A 15304-nucleotide genomic window follows, 5' to 3' on the forward strand; every position below is an offset into this window, starting at 1 on the left:
ATATACCTCCATTTGTTTCTTCCATAAAACAAACTCCCCCTCGAATGCTGGTGGGTAGACGCTAGCTCCGACCATCGTTTTGTTGCTTCCGACGGCGGTTAATTCTTTTGAGGTGTCTCGGCTCTGATACCACTTGTAGGGTCGTTGCGGCCGGCTTAGAAGGGGGTTGGATATCCTGCAACAATAAACAGAAAGACAACCCTTCTCGAACTCTTTAAGCTAACACTTGCATAATGAATAGAGCAAATAAATAAAACATTAAAAGATGAGGCACACGATATTTACTTGTTTACAACCGATGTGGTTGTTAATCCAAGGAAGATTAAGCACTAAAACTCCTTCAGACGGAGAAGCCTCTTACAGCGTTGAAGCACAGAAAATAGAAGCTCAACTACAACTAGAAGTGCACAAGCATTGGAATTACAAGTAATGAGTTCGTTGAAAAGCTTCTGGACCAAGGTTATATTTATAGCCTTGGTCGGGACGACCCGAAGGGTTCCGGGAGCCCTGGAGGGGATAAAACTTTATCCCCAACGTTTAGATCGTGTTTGACGTGATCTAGTTGATTTTCAAGGTCCGGGCGCCTTGAGCCATTCCGGGCACCCCGGGCTGTTCCGGGCGCCCGGAGCACTATAGTCAACAGGAGTTGATTTTTCTCCATCGGGACCTCTGCTCCGGTTCAGTCCGCTTCGGTCCGGTTCTTCTACTCCAGATCCGCTCGCTTCGGTGATCTCTGCCATCTGGAAAACGGTTCACCCGAACCCAACTTCTGGTCTTCTCGAGCAGCCTTCCGCCCCGGCTTCTCATCTCTCAGAATCACTCGTGTTTCCTTCTCATCCGCCAGCGTACTCATCCGCAGTCTTCATCCCTCTGTCGCACCCCGTGCCGACCTTCTCGCTAGCTGCGTCTCTTGCTCTCCGAGCAATCTTCCGCTCCGGCTTTCGTCCCTCGGAACCACCACACGCTTCCTTCTCATCCGCCGGTGTACTCTTCCGCAGTGCCTCATCCCTCAGATGCACCGCGTGCCATCCTTCTCACTAGCTGCATCTTTCGCTCGAGTACCTGTGCTCCTAAGCTCCTGCACACTTAGACACAAGGTTAAAACAACACAGGACCTAACTTAACTTATTGATCACACCAAAACCACCTTTGGGTTCCAACAGTAATTAAATCCTATCTCCTCGAGACTAGAATCTAGTCAAGGTCTCAACTTAGCTTTCTCAAATAAACCTAAGTTGGATCGGCGCCTACAGTTCCCTAAAACGGGAACGCCTCTGTTGGTGTAATATCCCTAGGTTAAGGTTGATTTGGTTGACTAAGCTTGAGTTTTCTCAATCTTGAGTCTTGATGTTTATGTTTCGATGTTTGACAATATATGGAGATTGCAGGAGCAATCGTCCGATTGGGGAGATTGTTGGAGCAATTCCCCTCTGGTCAAGGTCTGATCAGTCTGATGTGAAGAAGAGTCAAGTAGATCAAAGGTTTGACCGGATACTTGATTGGAAAAGTCCTAACTAGAGGTTAGGCAAGGGGAAGTCCTGGTGAGTGAAGCCATGCAGTTGGAAATCTTGGTGAGTGAAGCCAAGTGCAAGACCTAGTGAGTGAAGCTAGGCAGTTGAAAAATCGTGGTGAGTGAAGCTAGGTGAAAGACCTAGTGAGTTAAGCTAGGCAGGTGAAAGTCCCGGTGAGTGAAGCCGGGCAGTGGGAAAATCCTAATGAGTGAAGCTAGGTGAAAGTCCTGGTGAGTGAAGCTAGGTAGATGGAAAGTCTTGGTGAGTGAAGCTAGGCAGATTGAAAGACCTGGTGAGTGAAGCAGGCACGTGGAGATCCAGGTGGGTCAAGGCTGACTGGACACTTGGTGTTGGGAAGCCCAAGTAGGTCAAAGGATTGACCGGATACTTGGCACAAAAAAATCCAAATGGGCCAAGGGTGACTGGACATCTGGTGGAAGTCCAAGTAGGTCATGAAGGACCAGACACTTGGCACGAGACGGTAAATCCAAGTGGGACAAGGTTGACCGGACACTTAGCATGATGAGAAAAGTTCAAGTGGGTCAAAGTATTGACTAGACACTTGGTGAAAAAGTCTCAGTAGGTCAAGGTTGACCGGATATTAGGCACGAGGATTCCCAACAGGTCACGGTTGACCAGATGTTGGGTTTGGGAGCCCTAGACTTGACTCGGGCAAGCTAGGGTTTGTCAATTTGATCAAGTGATCAAATTATACCAAGCCCAATTGATCAGCTGATCGATTAGGCATAGTACTGTGACAAATGACCGCCCAATTAATCAGCCGATCGATTGGGAGCTTATATCGTGCTCACAGTAACTTCCCCAATCAATCAGTCGATCGATTGGGCTCCCCAATTGATTGGTCAATCGATTGGGGCTAGTTTTCTCATGCCGACGTGAGAGCACAGAAGAAGGTTGACTCGATCAACCGATCGATTTAACCGATCTATTGGGCTGTGACCGTTGCGCAGGTTAAAACCGTTGGCGAGCGATTTCTTCAGTAGTTCTTCGTGAACTTCATTCCGAACCTCACGCAACTTTCTCCATCAAGCTCACTGACACACACTAGATCTTGGAGGCTTAGAGAGGAGTGTTGGTACACTTCCAAGCAAGTCAAGAGGTGTTTTCAAGCAAAAAGAAGAAGCTAGGGTTTTAGCTTCATGTTATAAATCTTGTAAGATTTTACTTGTATTTGCTTCCCTTTTACTTCTTGTTGTATTGTGAGTATTGTACAAGCTCCTCCTTTGGTAGTTATCGAGAATGAGTGTTTTCATAGTGGATGAGTGAATGAGGGCCGAATCCTTGGATTAGTCACCTCTTCTTGAGGTGAATACCAAGTAAATCCTCATGTTAGTGTTGTGAGTCTTGTTTCGAATCTTTCCAATCCATATCAACAACAACGAAGCAAGCAAACGAAGCACGACGAGCTATTCACCCCCCTCTAGCTACAAATCGACCCTAGCAACGTTCTCACTGGATCTCTTCTCCAGTTGCTTACCTTAACTTTCCAATTGCAGTTACTTGACTTGCCTTTGACCCACTAGGTCTTTCCGTCAGTTGTCAAGTCCTACGGACCCAACTAGACTTTGGCTGGTTGTCAGGTTCTGCAGACCCAATTGAACTTCCCGTCAGATATCGGGTCCCGTGAATCTATCTGGACTTCGCACCAGCTATCGGGTCCCACGGACCTAGCTGGATTCCAGCCTAGTGTCAGGTCCTTTAGACCAATTAACTCTTGCACACTTGGTAGAAAGGTTAGACAAATAGCACATCTAACTTTAACCTATTTGTCATATATCAAAACTTGATTATCAATGCAACCTGTACTAACACTATGGTGCCTCAAGTGATCTTTATTTAATCTGAAGACTTCATATATTATCTAATTGTGATAACTTTCTAGTCTGAGGTGCCTCCAATCAGCTTGAAATGCCTCCAAGCAGACCAAGGCACCTCCAAGCAATTGGTTTGGTATAATAATCTTCCGAAGGTCATAACTTTTGACTTGAGAATCAAAATCAGGCTCTGTGAGTGGTCACAAGTGCAAAATTCAAAGATCTACCTATGTCTCTGCAACAAAGAGTTAGAAAGATATATGCATGAACAATTTATATATTTATTAATTAGATCCTATCTAACATGAACAGGATCTGGCCTTGGTCACAACTTAGATTTCCAAAATGGATCTAAGTTGGATCAACGCCTACAGTCCCACTATGACTCATCTTCACTGGATCTCTATCCTCTAGTAACTTACCTCCACTTACCATTTATAGACTTGACGTCTAATCTCTTGACCCACCAGGTCTTCCTACTAAATGTCTCATCTGAACTTCAACCAGTTGCTAGGTTTTATTGACCCAACTAGACTTCATGCCAGATATCAGGTTCTCTCTGACCTATCTGGGCTTTCTGCCAATTATCAGTCCTCTTGACCTAACTAAACTTTCTGCTAGATATCATGTTCTATTGACCCAACTAGACTTCCTGCTAGATATCAAATCCTCTTTGACCTATTTGGGTTTCCTGCCAGTTATTGGGTCCTCCTGACCTAACTAGACTTCATGCTAGCTATTTGGTCCTCCTTAACCTAACTAGACTTTAGCATGGTGTCTAGTTCTCTAGATTCGTCGAGTTGGTATATCTACACACTTGTTTAACAACATTAGAAAATATATGTTATAACTTTAATCTTTATCATACATCAAAATTTGAGTTTGATTATTAGCGCAAATTACACCAACATATTATTCCCTAGATAAAATTAAAAGAGCCCCGAGCTATGGTGCAACGGTAAGGGCGCTCAGTTGTCTCCCAAGTACCCACGTTTCGATTCCCATTTATGACATATTTATAGGGATTTTTCCTCCAAATGAGACTTGCAATTAAGGGATGCTGGGTTTTTAGGCCGCCCACCATAAGTGCTTCTTGATTTATCCTGGTGGCCGGTGGAAAACTTTCGTGGGGCCTGGCCAGTATAGATGAATGTTCAACATCAATTGATAATAAACTCTAATGACAACCCTGCATAGTTTCACTAATATGAGTAATTGCATCTGTATCTATCTACCAAATGTTATTAAGTACAATAACTAGGTTGACTTCTGAACTGGTAAAGTTGAGAAGTATAATTTTCTTGACATAGCAATTGACTTTTTTTTTTTACAAAAGTAACAAGTTAGGTCTGGATCTTTTGTACCTTATGCCTTGAAACCTCAGTCACTACAAGTTATTTTCCCTTACTCTTACCATTATTCCTTTTTCTCTTCCTGTTTAAGTATTGAGATAAGGATGCAAAGTGAGTATTGTGAGATGTGTCATATCTTAATATATCTTCTTCTTGTACATATTGAACTATAAGCTCATTTAGTGTCCATTTTTTCCTTTTGAGTATTGTAACTTATCTTAAAAGGAGTGAACTGTGTACGCAGAGAGATTGGGAACATGTTCACAAAGACATTTTTGTTAGCTTTTAGACATTTCTAATTTTAGTGTCCTAAGCCTTATAACTAAATTTGATATTTTCATAATGTACTCCCTAATACTACCCTTCCTGTTATACCGCATGGGCACTAACTTCGTAACAAGTGTGGCGATCTTGACCTTTTCGTTTGAGGCGAATCAATTCTCTAATTCCCTAATGAAGGTCTCCTGAAGATAAGCTCTAGATTTACATGTCTATACTGATACAAATTGAGCAAGCTCTCTTGAAGATAAAAACTCTACTAGTTGATATGTAATATTTCTGGAATGAAACCTTATATCATGGAATTTGAAAAGGCAACTTACGGTATCTTGTTCAAGTATTGAAGATGAATATAAAGTTATAGCCAATACAATGTCAGAAATTATTTGACTTCAATCATTTCTTTCTAAACTTCAACTTGTGTCGAGTATTGCCCAAAAAGTTGATGTGATAATATTGGAGTCATATATCTTACAACAAATCCAATCTTTTACGATCATACAATATGTGTGAAAATTGATTTTCACTTTTTTTTGAGAGCGTGTGACAATACAACAGTTATTTGTCTTTTGTATATCCGTAGAAGATTAAATTATCGATATCTTTATTAAATTATTATCCAGATAATGTTTCAGTAGAGACAAACAAACTAAACATTAGAAACCTATTGTTGAGTTTGTTGGGTCAAAGAGAATTATTCAAGACAAACATATCAAAATACAATAATTAAAATTATTTATGTTAATTGACTGAGCTTTTATTAATATGTTAATTGACTCTATCAATTGATCGTGAACTATAATCTTTTATAAATGGTATTCTCGAAGAATCCTCAAATAAGATACAAGTTTATTTTTTAAAATCTCTCTACCATTGCTTTCTCACGACAGAAACTTACTCTTTTTTTTTTTACGTTTTAATCTAATTTTCATTAACGATATTAAATTGCATCGGGATTGGCATTAATTCACCCATCAAACACTTGTGCTGCAAGAAGTGCCGTGGAGGGACTGGAGAACGGGGACGCCGGCGGAGGAGCTGGTGAAGGAGAAGAAGGCAGGGCAGGAGACCTCGAGGCAGTAGTGGCCGGAGGTCCAGGATCCGACCTTCCATCGAATGGAGCCGTCCATCTTCAAGTAGAGCAGGAGGATGCCGGCGGCCTCGTCCTGCTGCAGGGCTCTGCAGAGGTACGGAGCCACAGGCACTGAGGTACCGGAGAGGCACGGTGACCAGACGTTGATGTCTTCGTGGCCTTGGTAGAAGGGCAGGATAGCGGAAGCCGCCGTAATTTGCTGGTCCTGGAATTGAAAAGCAAGTTCGCTTAATTAAATGTTAACCACGAGCGGGGATTATGTAGGGAGACCTGGTAGGTGGCGGAGACGTCGAGGCGGTCGTAGTAGACGCCGATCCGGCCGTTAGAGTTATGGGATGCGACGGTGACCTGCACGACGGCGTTGAGGAGGTTGTCGGGGAGGGAGAGGTTGAACTGGGAGACGGTGGCGTCGCGGAGGTAGAAGGTGGGTTTGGTGGGGCGCAGCACCAGCCAGACGATGAGGATAGTGAGGCTGACCAGGAAAAGAATGCCAATGACGATCCTCGCCGCGATGATCAGCCTGCGGTGGCGCTTCTCGCAGGAGTCGCAACAGTAATCATCGTCGTGGTAGCCGCAGCAGAGGATGGAGTACAAATTGTGGCGGAGGTTTTCGTAGCAGCCATCGTGGCGGTGGCAGCCGCCCATGGTGGCTTTGGTCGTAGTGAAACGGATTGATTGGAATTAATGGGGGAGGAGGAGGAAGAAGAGGAGGATCCGGTTAAGTGGGTGGAAAATGGAGGGAATGAGCGAGAGATTATAAAGAGAGATGTCTGTTGACTTGTGTTGACGTGGAATTTTTTTTTTTCAGAAAAAAAGGAAAAGACTTGGTTGACTTGGTGGAATGTCCTTGCGGAACGCGATTCCAGCCTGCGCAGCGGATGATGGGCCATCCTCAAAACTCGGATAGTTAATCCGGATGAGGAACCCAAGAGCGAGATGGTTTGGATAATTTAATTGAGGTTAGTTAAACGGAAGGCCAAGCGAACCACATAGTCCGATCAAATCGAACATTTTGTGCTGGCTAAATAAGTTGCGGTTAGTTAGTCGCCGCGATGAGCAGCCTGCGGGCGCGCTCCTCGCATGCAGTTGCAGCAGTCGGTATCGTAGCGGCCGCAGCACTTGATGCGGAGGTAGTCGCAGCCTTCTGGCTTTGCTCGTAACGAGAGGGGTTGATTGGAATTAATGAGGGAGGAGGAGGAGGAGGAGGATGAAGTTAAGTGGGTGGAAAATGGAAGGAATGAGCTAAAAATTATTAAGAAAGATTCAGTTTATTTTGTTCGTATTGGGGAATAATGTGATGAGTTATTTTAGTACGAAGTTTCTGTTAAGGGTTAAGAAGGTGAAAAAATACCTCTTCTCTTTTATTTTTCAATTTTTTTACTTTTCTCAATTAATAGAGATAGAGAAAGAGTCATCTTCTTTTATATAGAAGAACGTTCAAGGCAATTGGTATATGATGAGAAAGAAATACATGTATTAGAAAAAGGTTGCTGCGTTATGTATGTAGATGAGATCGAAGCACAACAGAAGTGCTGTTAGAATTCTATTGAGACTATGTATCTTGTAGAGAAGGAGAACATCAATTAGAAAGGGATTTGGTTTGTGAATCATAAAAAGTTTTTCGATTTTGTAATCGTTCTTCTGACAATAAATCCTACCATCGCCGATTGTAGATCTACGAGAAATCGCTGTAAGTGTTTAATTGTTTGGTGCAATTATTATATAATTCCTACAATGGTATCAGAGCATTAGGAATTATACCTAGTTACGATTTCTCGTCGCTGTTTTCACGACGAATGTGTCGTAGCAGACAAGCACCGACGACTGCATCACGGCTGTATGATGCCAACAGTGGGGTCTCACGGAGACCTGTGACAGGGCTCTTAAGCGTCGCTCGCCGGCGATAGGGTCGCTAGTAAGCGTCGCTTACTGGCATTAACACCGCTGCTCGACAGCGCACTGCGCCAAAATCACGACAGGGTCACGATTTCCATTAGAGTCGGGCTCAGGCCACAGGGATATGCCGGTGAAGGCTTTCTGTGGCTAGCGATGGCGCCCTAGATGGCCGGTGATGTGCTAGTGGTCGGGACGGGGCAGAATAACCAACAACGATCTCGTCGGGCTAAAAGTGACTGGATTCCGGTGCAAGATAGGACAGATGACCGCCCTAGTAGTTCGTGGTCGGTGATCGTGTCTATCATGGTTGCGTGGAGGCAACGATTGAGGGGCATGGGTATCGTGCAATGAAGAAAACGGATGAAGGATAAATATGAATTACAGTGCTTCATGAGAAAAAGTTTATTTTTAGAAAATAAAAAAATTAATAATAATAATAATAAGAAACATAGGTTTATAAAGTTAAACTTTATAGTTTTTTCTCAATTAATTTATGCATGTCATACTGTAGCATTAATTTTGCATGTGGTAATTAATTGAAAAATTGATTTAATTAATGGGCTAATTAGTTTGGTCCATTTAAACTCGGTATCAATTAAATCATTAGTTGGTTTAATTAAATCAATTTGATTAGAACTGGAAACGATTTGGATTGATTAATTGAGTTTGGATGAAATATGATCAAATGATCAGATTTGTTCTATTGGGTCAAATTTGATCAAAATAATTAGATTTATTTTAATTGGTCAGACTTAAATCAATGAGCTTTGGTTTGATCAAACGAACCTGAGTTTGATCAATAAGTCTGAGTTTTGCTGAAATGGACTTAGATTAAACAATAATAGAACATAGGTACTATAAATCCTTGTCAAATTAGATTAGTTCTAACAAGGACAAAGGACCAAGCTTAAGGTCTGAATTCCCAAACAACCGGTCCAATGGGTCAGTCGACTTAGACTCCTGAAAATTGAGAAGATTTGTTCTTTCTTGATTTATTATGTTGGTACTATGCCTATATAAATTGAATTAAGTCGATTTTGTACTGGTTAGTTAGTTTTGTACTGACTTATTTAATTTTAGTTTTTTAGATGACACAGATGATTACCACATTGACTCGTCACGAAGTGCGACGAAATTAGCTTAGGGAGGAAATTCAGGAGATAGAGTATAACTCTACTTATGGAGTCGATGAACACGCTGGACGACTTGATGATCTATTTTAGAAACTTGAGCGAGAAGAGTTTCCAGTCCTAGACAGTTATAAGATTTGGGCTTTGATACGTTCATTGCTAGAGAATCCTAGGATGATAGCAGACTATATTTGGGGGCGTTATCAAGGATGTGTCACATATTCAGAATTATGTGAGGAACTACTTCACTATATGACTGAAGAAGATCCTGAAGAGTTCGAAGAGGACTCGAAAATGATTGAGGAGGCCCAGAAGAGGATCCAATTGGGGATCCGATGGAGAATCCTGAAGCTGTCCTGTCTGAGATTGCCCCAAATGAGTCGAGGTTGAAAGGGATAATGTTGGCCACTGCACTAGTATTTATCCTAGTGGGAGTGATAGTATCCTATCTAGTTTGTTAGAGTTCTGTTATTATTACTGTCATTATGTATGAACAATATTAGTCCATTTAGTTCATGTCAATTTGTTATATGTTAACAAACTGTAGTATGCTTATGTTAATGATTTGTTCATTCATATGCTGATTGCTCTACATGATGTCATGAAAAATAATTAGTTCATTTTATTAAATGATTAGTTCATTTAATTAAATAAATCATGATAGAATAATGATTACGTTCATTAGTTGGGATGTGTATAATTGTATTAATCAATGTTGATTTGATTGGACCATACAAATAATGAGTGGAAATGTATGTAGTTATCATTTATTTTGTAAACTAACTCAAATTAACAATGAGTCAATCATAAATTGCATGCATGTGAATTATACTGAATACTAAATAATATGTTTATTTATATTACATCATGGCAAATAAGAACATTATAGCTAAACTTAATAATAGAGAGAAATTATATGAGGATAATTACAAAATCTGGCAGCTCAAGATACAATATGTTCTCGAGGAAAAGAAGTTCTTGAGGCTATAAAATAGGTTATGGAAGAACCTATAGATGTCCCCTCTGTACAGAACAGACTATAGGTGCAATATCCCCTGGGCCAGGTTAACCTGGTTGACTAAGCTTGAGTTGACTCAAGCTTGAGTCTTGATGTTTGGGTTTCGATGTTTGACAATACATGGAGTTGTAGATGCAATCGTCCGGTTGGGGAGATTGTTGATACAATTCTCCTCTGGTCAAGGACTGACCAGTTTGATGTGAAGAAGAGTCAAGTAGGTCAAGGTTGACCGGATACTTGACTGGGAAAGTCCTAACTGGAGGTTAGGTAAGGGAAAATCCTGGTGAGTGAAACCAGGTGAAAGACCTAGTGAGTGAAGCTAGGCAGTTGGAAAATCCTAGTAAGTGAAGCCAGGTGAAAGACCTAGTAAGTGAAACTAGGTAGGTGAAAGTTCCGGTGAGTGAAGTCGGGCAGTGAAAAAATCCTAGTGAGTGAAGCTAGCTGAAAATCCTAGTGAGTGAAGCTAGGTGAAAGACCTGGTGAGTGAAGTCATGCAGAAGGAAAGTCCTAGTGAGTGAAGCTAGGTAGATGGAAATGTTGGAGCAATCCCAATGGTCCGTGCGACCATGTGTTTTAGTGTTTGTGCAAAGGGTTTAAGTTAGGTTCACCCTTGTTATTTGATATGTGTATATGAGTGTACAGGTTTGCAGGATACACATGTGTCTCAGGTTGATATCTTCAGGTCTGGTGAAGGATGGAGCATCCGAGGGACCGTGGACAAGGCAGCAAGGATAAGGGCCGAGGGAAGCGACTTTGAGGCATACGCGAATGATGACATTAGAGACGAGCCGCGGGCTTGAATGCATCCGAGGGACGAGAGCCAAAGGAAGTAGGCTTGAAGGCAAGAGGTCAAGACTGTAAAAAAGCGTCAAGTGAGTCGTAAGGGTGAGGGTCCAAGTGCTGAGTGAATGTACTCTGGTACCAGTAGACTGGTGGTTTCATCAGTCGACTGGAAGCGAACAGAATGCTTCTGTTCGCTCGGCCAGTGTGGAGCAGTCGACTGGTACTTTTACCAGTCGACTGGTAAATAACCGTTGGGATATAACGGTCGAATCTCCACAAGAGGGCAGTTGACTGATGGTTTCGGCAGTCAACTGGTAGGCGAGGTTTTCCAACCCGCGACCTATATAACCAAGGCTTGGGAGCTTGGCTATAGTTGATGAAATTGGACTTGGTTAAAGTCTAATTAGTAGTCTACTAGTTCTCAAGTGCTTGTGAGTGTTGTGGTGAGGTTTCTCCACCTACAAGGAGTTTCTTGAGTAGCCGGAGTTTACCGGGGCTAATCCACCGACGGATAGGGATCGTACACCTTACGGACAACCATGGAGTAGGAGCCTTAATCTCTAAACCACGTTAAACATCGTGTAGGTTGGTTTGCATTCTTTCATTTAGTATTTAGCTTTCATATTGTAGTTAGTATTAGATTTCCGCTGCACATACTAACATATGTAGGAAGCGAGTATTTGGGGGCGCTGTCTATCCAACCCCTCTTCTAGCCGACCACCGATCACCAACAAGAAAGACCTGGTGAGTGAAGCTTGACACGTGAAAATCCAGGTGAGTCAAGGTTGACCGAACACTTGGTGTTGGGAAGCCTAAGTAGGTCAAAGGATTGACCGGATACTTGACACGAGGAAATCCTGATGGGTCAAGGGTGACCGGACATCTGGTGGAAGTCCAAGTGGGTCATGGAGGACCGAACACTTGGCACGAGACGGTAAGTCCAAGTGGGTCAAGGTTGGCCGAACACTTGGCACGAGGAGAAAAGTCCAGGTGGGTCAAAGGATTGTCCGGACACTTGGCAAAGAAGTCTCGGCAGGTCAAGGTTGACCGGATGCTCGGCATGAGGAGTTCCAACAGGTCACGGTTGATCGAATGTTGGAATTGGGGACCCTAGACTTGAGTTAAGCAAGTCAAAAGGAAGTCAATCGATCAGCCGATCAATTGAAAGTGTGCTACGAAGAAGGCTGACCCAAACGATCGACCGATCGATTGTGAAGTGAAATCATGAGTACAGAATGCTCCCCAATCAATCGGTCGATCGATTGGATTCCCCAATCGATTGGGGTAAGTTTTCTCACGCAGACGCGAGAGCACAAAAGAAGGTTGAATCGATCAGCCGATCGATTCAGCCTCCCCAATTGATCTGCCAATCGATTGGGATGTGACTGTTGTGCAGGTAGCGAGCGATAGACGGCTGGGATGGCATGGATCTAACGTGACAATCGATTGGGAGCATGCCCAATCGATTGGGAGCCCTAGAAAAGCGAAGTATATAACCGTTGGTGAGCTTCTTCTCCGCAATGCTTCTTCCTCGATCTTACTGCGATTCTCTTCGACACTCACCGCCGGACTTCGAGCTTGGAAGAGAAGCATTGTTGCACTTTCCAAAGGGTCCAGAGGCGATCTACATCAACAAGATCAAGCAAGAGAAGGTTTTTATTTATACACTTGTGTATTATCTTCTTGTTTGAGTGTATCTTGTCGAGTGAGTTTTGTACAAGGTTTTTCCACCTCTGGTAGTTGCTGAGAATGAGTGTTTTCTTAGTGGAGAGTACTCGTGTGTGTGGATCCTTGGATTAGTCACCTCATCTTGAGGTGGATACCAAGTAAATCCTAGCGTTAGCATTGTGAATGTGTTTTGTGTGTATTTTCGCTACATATCATCATCATCAAAGCAAGACAACGAAGCGCGACGAGCTATTCACCCCCCTCTAGCACCAATCGACCCTAACAAGTGGTATTAGAGCGAGGCTGCTCTTCATCGGAATCATCGCCGGAAGGGGCAATGAGCTAGAGGGAGAAGAAGTTGAAACAAATTTCAACAAGTCAAAGACTTCATCAAAGGCTCAACTTCAAATGGAATTCCAAGATGGACATGGATTCAACACGAGGATGCCTCCACCATTCATATCAATGAGTTTCAATTCTTGGAAATCAAGGATTGAAAATTTTCTCATGATGGAGATAAAACAATGGTTTGCTCTAATAGAAGGCTTTGAAGCTCCAAAAAATTCAAAGGGCAAAATTCTCAAGAGGAGCAAATGGAGCCAAGAGCAAATCCAAAGATGTGAGGCTAATGATAAAGTGACCAAGCTATTGGTTAATCTATTGCCTAGCAACATCTTGAAGCAAGTGGGAGAATTTAAAGATGCCAAGGAGCTTTGGAGTAAATTGGCAAAGATCCATGAGATCCTCTCCACTGCACCAAATCAAGAAAGATCCAAAGAGGGCGACTCATTGGATCAAGATCAAGAGGAAGAGGACTCCGAAGTTGAGAGATGCTCAACTTTCGAAAAAGAAGTCTGAGAAGCTTCATCCTTAAAGGAGTACAACCAAAAGAGCAAAGAGGGAGCATACTCTTTGTTTCATGTACAAGAGGATGAAGATGATGAAGCCTCCACCTCTAGGATTGAGGGGGAGTGTAGATCATTGACTCCGAAGTGAGAAGAAGCCTCTACCTTCGGATCAAGTGAAGAAGAAGAAGATGGTGCCACCTCCACAAGTTAAGCAAAATCAATTGGAGGATCGAGTGCCATCCTTACACGTAAAGGTATAATTAGTTCAATTAAAAATACAAATCATATTATATATTTTGAGTGTAGAGAACATGAGCACTACAAGAGTAAGTACCCTAAATTGGTCAAGAAGAAGGGTCAAGTGGCACCAAAAGGCAAGGAGAAGCCCAAGGAGACCACCCGCACAACAAAGAAGAGCAAGGAGCACATTGCGTGCTTTTCTTGCAACCAAAAAGGACATTATCGAAGCCAATGTCCAAAGGGGAAGAAACCGATTAAGCTTAAGGGAGGAAGCACAAGTTAAGGGGGAGCCTCCAAGGTAAAACCCAAGGTATCATTTATTGAGCCTATTCCTTTAAGTCATGATAAAAAGTATGCTAGGTCTAATTTATATCATTTTAATGCTATTTATTATAAAAATGGAAGGCATGATAGAATTAAAGTAAATTATGTGGCTTATCATACTAAAACAACTCAACCTAGGGTTAGGAAGGTAGATAACTTGGACAAGAACCCTAGGAATTTTGGATATAGGCCCAAGAATAAAAATGCTCATGGAAATCAAGAAAAATCCAAATATAGGGATTTAAGGTTGGAAAACCAAGTCTTGAAATCAAGGCTTGATAAATTAGAAAAGACTCTAAAGAAAATGAAAAATATTATTAAGGGTCAAAATGAGCATAACTAGGGATAATTAGACAAGAATCATCCAATGGTAGGAGGAGTTTGGGATACAAACCTAAAACCAAGAAGGATGAAACCTCTTATCGTAGGATTCCATATAATTATGGAACCAACCCTAGGTCTAGGGGTCAAGTCAAAGATACAAGGGAAGTTATCCCTAGAAGTATTTTTGCTAAGACCAATGTGACTAAAACTTCTAAGAAGTCAAAGAAAGTCACTAAGAAGGTTATAAGGGAAGCTATCCATAGAGTTGATCTAGAGGAAGTGACCAAAGCTTCTAAAAAGCCTAAAAAGGTCATTAGGGAGGTATCTAGGGAAGTTATCCCTAGTGAGTACCTAGAGCATGCAAGGAGCACCAATAGATTTTGAGTTTCGAGGAGCATATTCTCTACACCCTAGAGGGTTAGAGAGTGTCAACTTAAATTGGAAGGGTGGTTAACCCAACCTTGATGTAGTTGGTACTTGGAGAGCATTTTCAAGGTTTTTGTAAACCTTTGAAAATGAAATGAATCATTTGTTTACTCTTTGGAAGAGTAAAATGTGCCATAATTTGAGGAAATGGATTTAATTTTCATTGGCACCAAAAAGGAAAGAACAAAAGAAATGCCAAGTTGGGGTTTGACATTTTCTTGAAGAAAATGTGGGCAATCTAGGATTAGATTTTGATTTAGCTAAGGTTTAAGGAAACTTAGATAGATAATCTAGGTATTTTATTTATGCTAATTTTCCATGTTTATTTGCCCATCATATGCCATGATATCATATGTTGCATTCATGTTTATTATGAAAAATAAACAAAAATATCATGTCATGTCATACATACATCATATAGCTATAGTATGTTTTCTTTTGAAAATTATTTCTTTTTGATGTTTGTCATAAATTATCATGCATTATTTTAATTTCCTTGTAATTAAGGACAATGACATTTACTAATAAGTGACATTCTAGGTAGATGTTCAAAATCTTCAAAATACTTAGATAGATA

General features: G+C 41.8%; 2 protein-coding genes across 2 annotated transcripts in view; both read right to left on the minus strand.

The window, feature by feature from the left end:
- Positions 1–5712: 5712 nt before the first annotated feature.
- LOC122032084 (NDR1/HIN1-like protein 1) lies at positions 5713–6792 on the minus strand. The gene is made up of 2 exons (XM_042591335.1): positions 6341–6792; positions 5713–6275 (listed from the first exon to the last, which is right to left on the minus strand). Exons 1-2 carry the CDS (start codon positions 6713–6715, stop codon positions 5952–5954), a joined length of 699 nt encoding a protein of 232 aa, XP_042447269.1. The 5' UTR covers positions 6716–6792; the 3' UTR covers positions 5713–5951.
- Positions 6793–7110: 318 nt separating this feature from the next.
- Positions 7111–15304, minus strand: part of LOC122031482 (cell division cycle protein 48 homolog) — a 30261-nt gene continuing 22067 nt past the window's right edge. The window contains exon 8 of the mRNA XM_042590594.1: positions 7111–7312. Within this exon, the coding sequence (XP_042446528.1) occupies positions 7111–7312 (202 nt within the window). The remainder of the gene's footprint in view (positions 7313–15304) is intronic.

The sequence above is a fragment of the Zingiber officinale genome, chromosome 11A (genome assembly GCF_018446385.1).
Source record: "Zingiber officinale cultivar Zhangliang chromosome 11A, Zo_v1.1, whole genome shotgun sequence".
Classification (NCBI taxonomy): domain Eukaryota; kingdom Viridiplantae; phylum Streptophyta; class Magnoliopsida; order Zingiberales; family Zingiberaceae; genus Zingiber; species Zingiber officinale.